The sequence below is a fragment of the Volvox carteri genome (assembly GCF_000143455.1).
Source record: "Volvox carteri f. nagariensis unplaced genomic scaffold VOLCAscaffold_474, whole genome shotgun sequence".
Classification (NCBI taxonomy): Eukaryota; Viridiplantae; Chlorophyta; class Chlorophyceae; order Chlamydomonadales; family Volvocaceae; genus Volvox; species Volvox carteri.
In genome coordinates this window covers 1,256-2,813 of record NW_003307998.1, presented here as the reverse complement: position 1 = coordinate 2,813, position 1,558 = coordinate 1,256, and the positions used below count along the sequence as shown (strand labels likewise).

Sequence of the window (1,558 nt, the reverse complement as noted above, 5' to 3'; positions counted from 1 at the left end):
CACGTACGATGTGCGGACTTGCCTAGAAATACATCATCTGTCGCAGCAAGCTTCGAGCTACATACACGTGGAGCTACGTACGGCCCCCCCCGGGTGCTGCCCTGGCGGCCAGTGGTCGACCTGTAGCCCGTAGGCCTTGCTCTGTCGCGTCGGGGTCGTGCAGTGAATAGTCCCATATATTCCCCCAAACAGCCATTCATGAATAAAACCCCAAGAAGAACCACGAAGACATTTTGCCACTGCTGCTGGCCGATGCTTCACTCTCACAGAGAACGGAGACTCAAAACAAAACTATAAATATATAACCCCAAACTCACACACCTGTGTCGCCAAACAGACAAAAACGGGGCATCTTCCGCCCCACGATGCCGCTCATGACGGGGCCGCTGTGGATGCCTACTCGCAGTCGTACAGGCTGGCCGGTACCGGGCATCATCACGCAGCGAGCCGCTTCCAACATGTCGGCGGCGAATGCAAAGACCTTGTGCGCGTGCAGGGGATCCACGGCCTCTGTAACGGACCTGTGATGTACGGCGGAGGTTGTACGGCGTGGGTACGGCATATGGATTGGCACCGGCAGGACTGATGTTTAAGAAGTTGCGTATTAAATTTTATCAACAGGGAGCTACAACAAGAGGGAAAACAAAAGAACCTTCCTTTTGTTTCGTACCGATCGTACCAGTCGTACCTGAATCCCTCGGCGTCCTCTTCTACAAGTCCGCCGCACACCATGTAGCAATCTGCGTTCGACGAAAGCGGAAAGAAGCAATTTAGGTCAGCTTCCAGATTAAGCAGCGTTTGCGGCAGTTTTCCAAAGACGCAAATATGAAAAAGATGGTTTGGCACAGGTATCAAAAGCTATGAAAAAAGGCCCAGACAGGAGAGCGGCTATCGAACATGAAGATAGGATAAGAGCACCTCGAATGTAACACAGTCACGCTTCTCGGCAGCCGTTCCGCCAAATTATGCAAAAACGGCATCGCCTCAGTCCCGTACACTTCCGTACTATGATATGTACGACGATGCCGTACAATGCCGTACCTCCGATGGTCTCGACCTTGTAAACTTGATGCTTCTCCACCAGCTGGTCAAAAGTGGTGAAGAGGTCGTTGAGGAACGCCATGACTCGGTGGGGCGGAACCTGACCACACATGCTGGTGAAGGAGGCGATGTCTGTGTACGGCGCATAGAGAATTCGAACCATCATCACGTAAATTACACGTGCACATGGGGTAGGAAGAGATTACTGAAGACACAACTTTACGAGTATAACAAAATATTAGAAAATTCAAAAACTTCAAGCATCCATTATAACAAAAGGTAAACAGCTCACGGTGACAGTGTATTTTGTATATTATGTAAGCGAGGGACGTGCGTCAGTTACGGTAAAGTACGGCAAACCGTTGTCGTCAGTTGAAACCGTTGTCGTAATACCCCGGGCGCTAAGTTGAACCACCGCCACACACAGTTCAAACACACCCCACCGGCAACCCACCTGCGAACAGCACCGTCACCTCCTCATGCGATCTCGCCATGTACTGCTGTGCACCGCTCAAGG

General features: G+C 51.2%; 1 protein-coding gene across 1 annotated transcript; it reads right to left on the bottom strand.

Moving 5' to 3' along the window:
- Positions 1-313: 313 nt before the first annotated feature.
- On the bottom strand, positions 314-1,204 carry cyc45 (guanylyl and adenylyl cyclase family member; the record flags this gene model as incomplete). The annotated part of the gene is made up of 2 exons (XM_002959645.1): positions 314-521; positions 1,032-1,204. The coding sequence occupies 2 exons, from the start codon at positions 1,202-1,204 to the stop codon at positions 314-316; spliced, it is 381 nt and encodes a 126-aa protein (XP_002959691.1).
- Between the last annotated feature and the right edge of the window lie 354 nt (positions 1,205-1,558).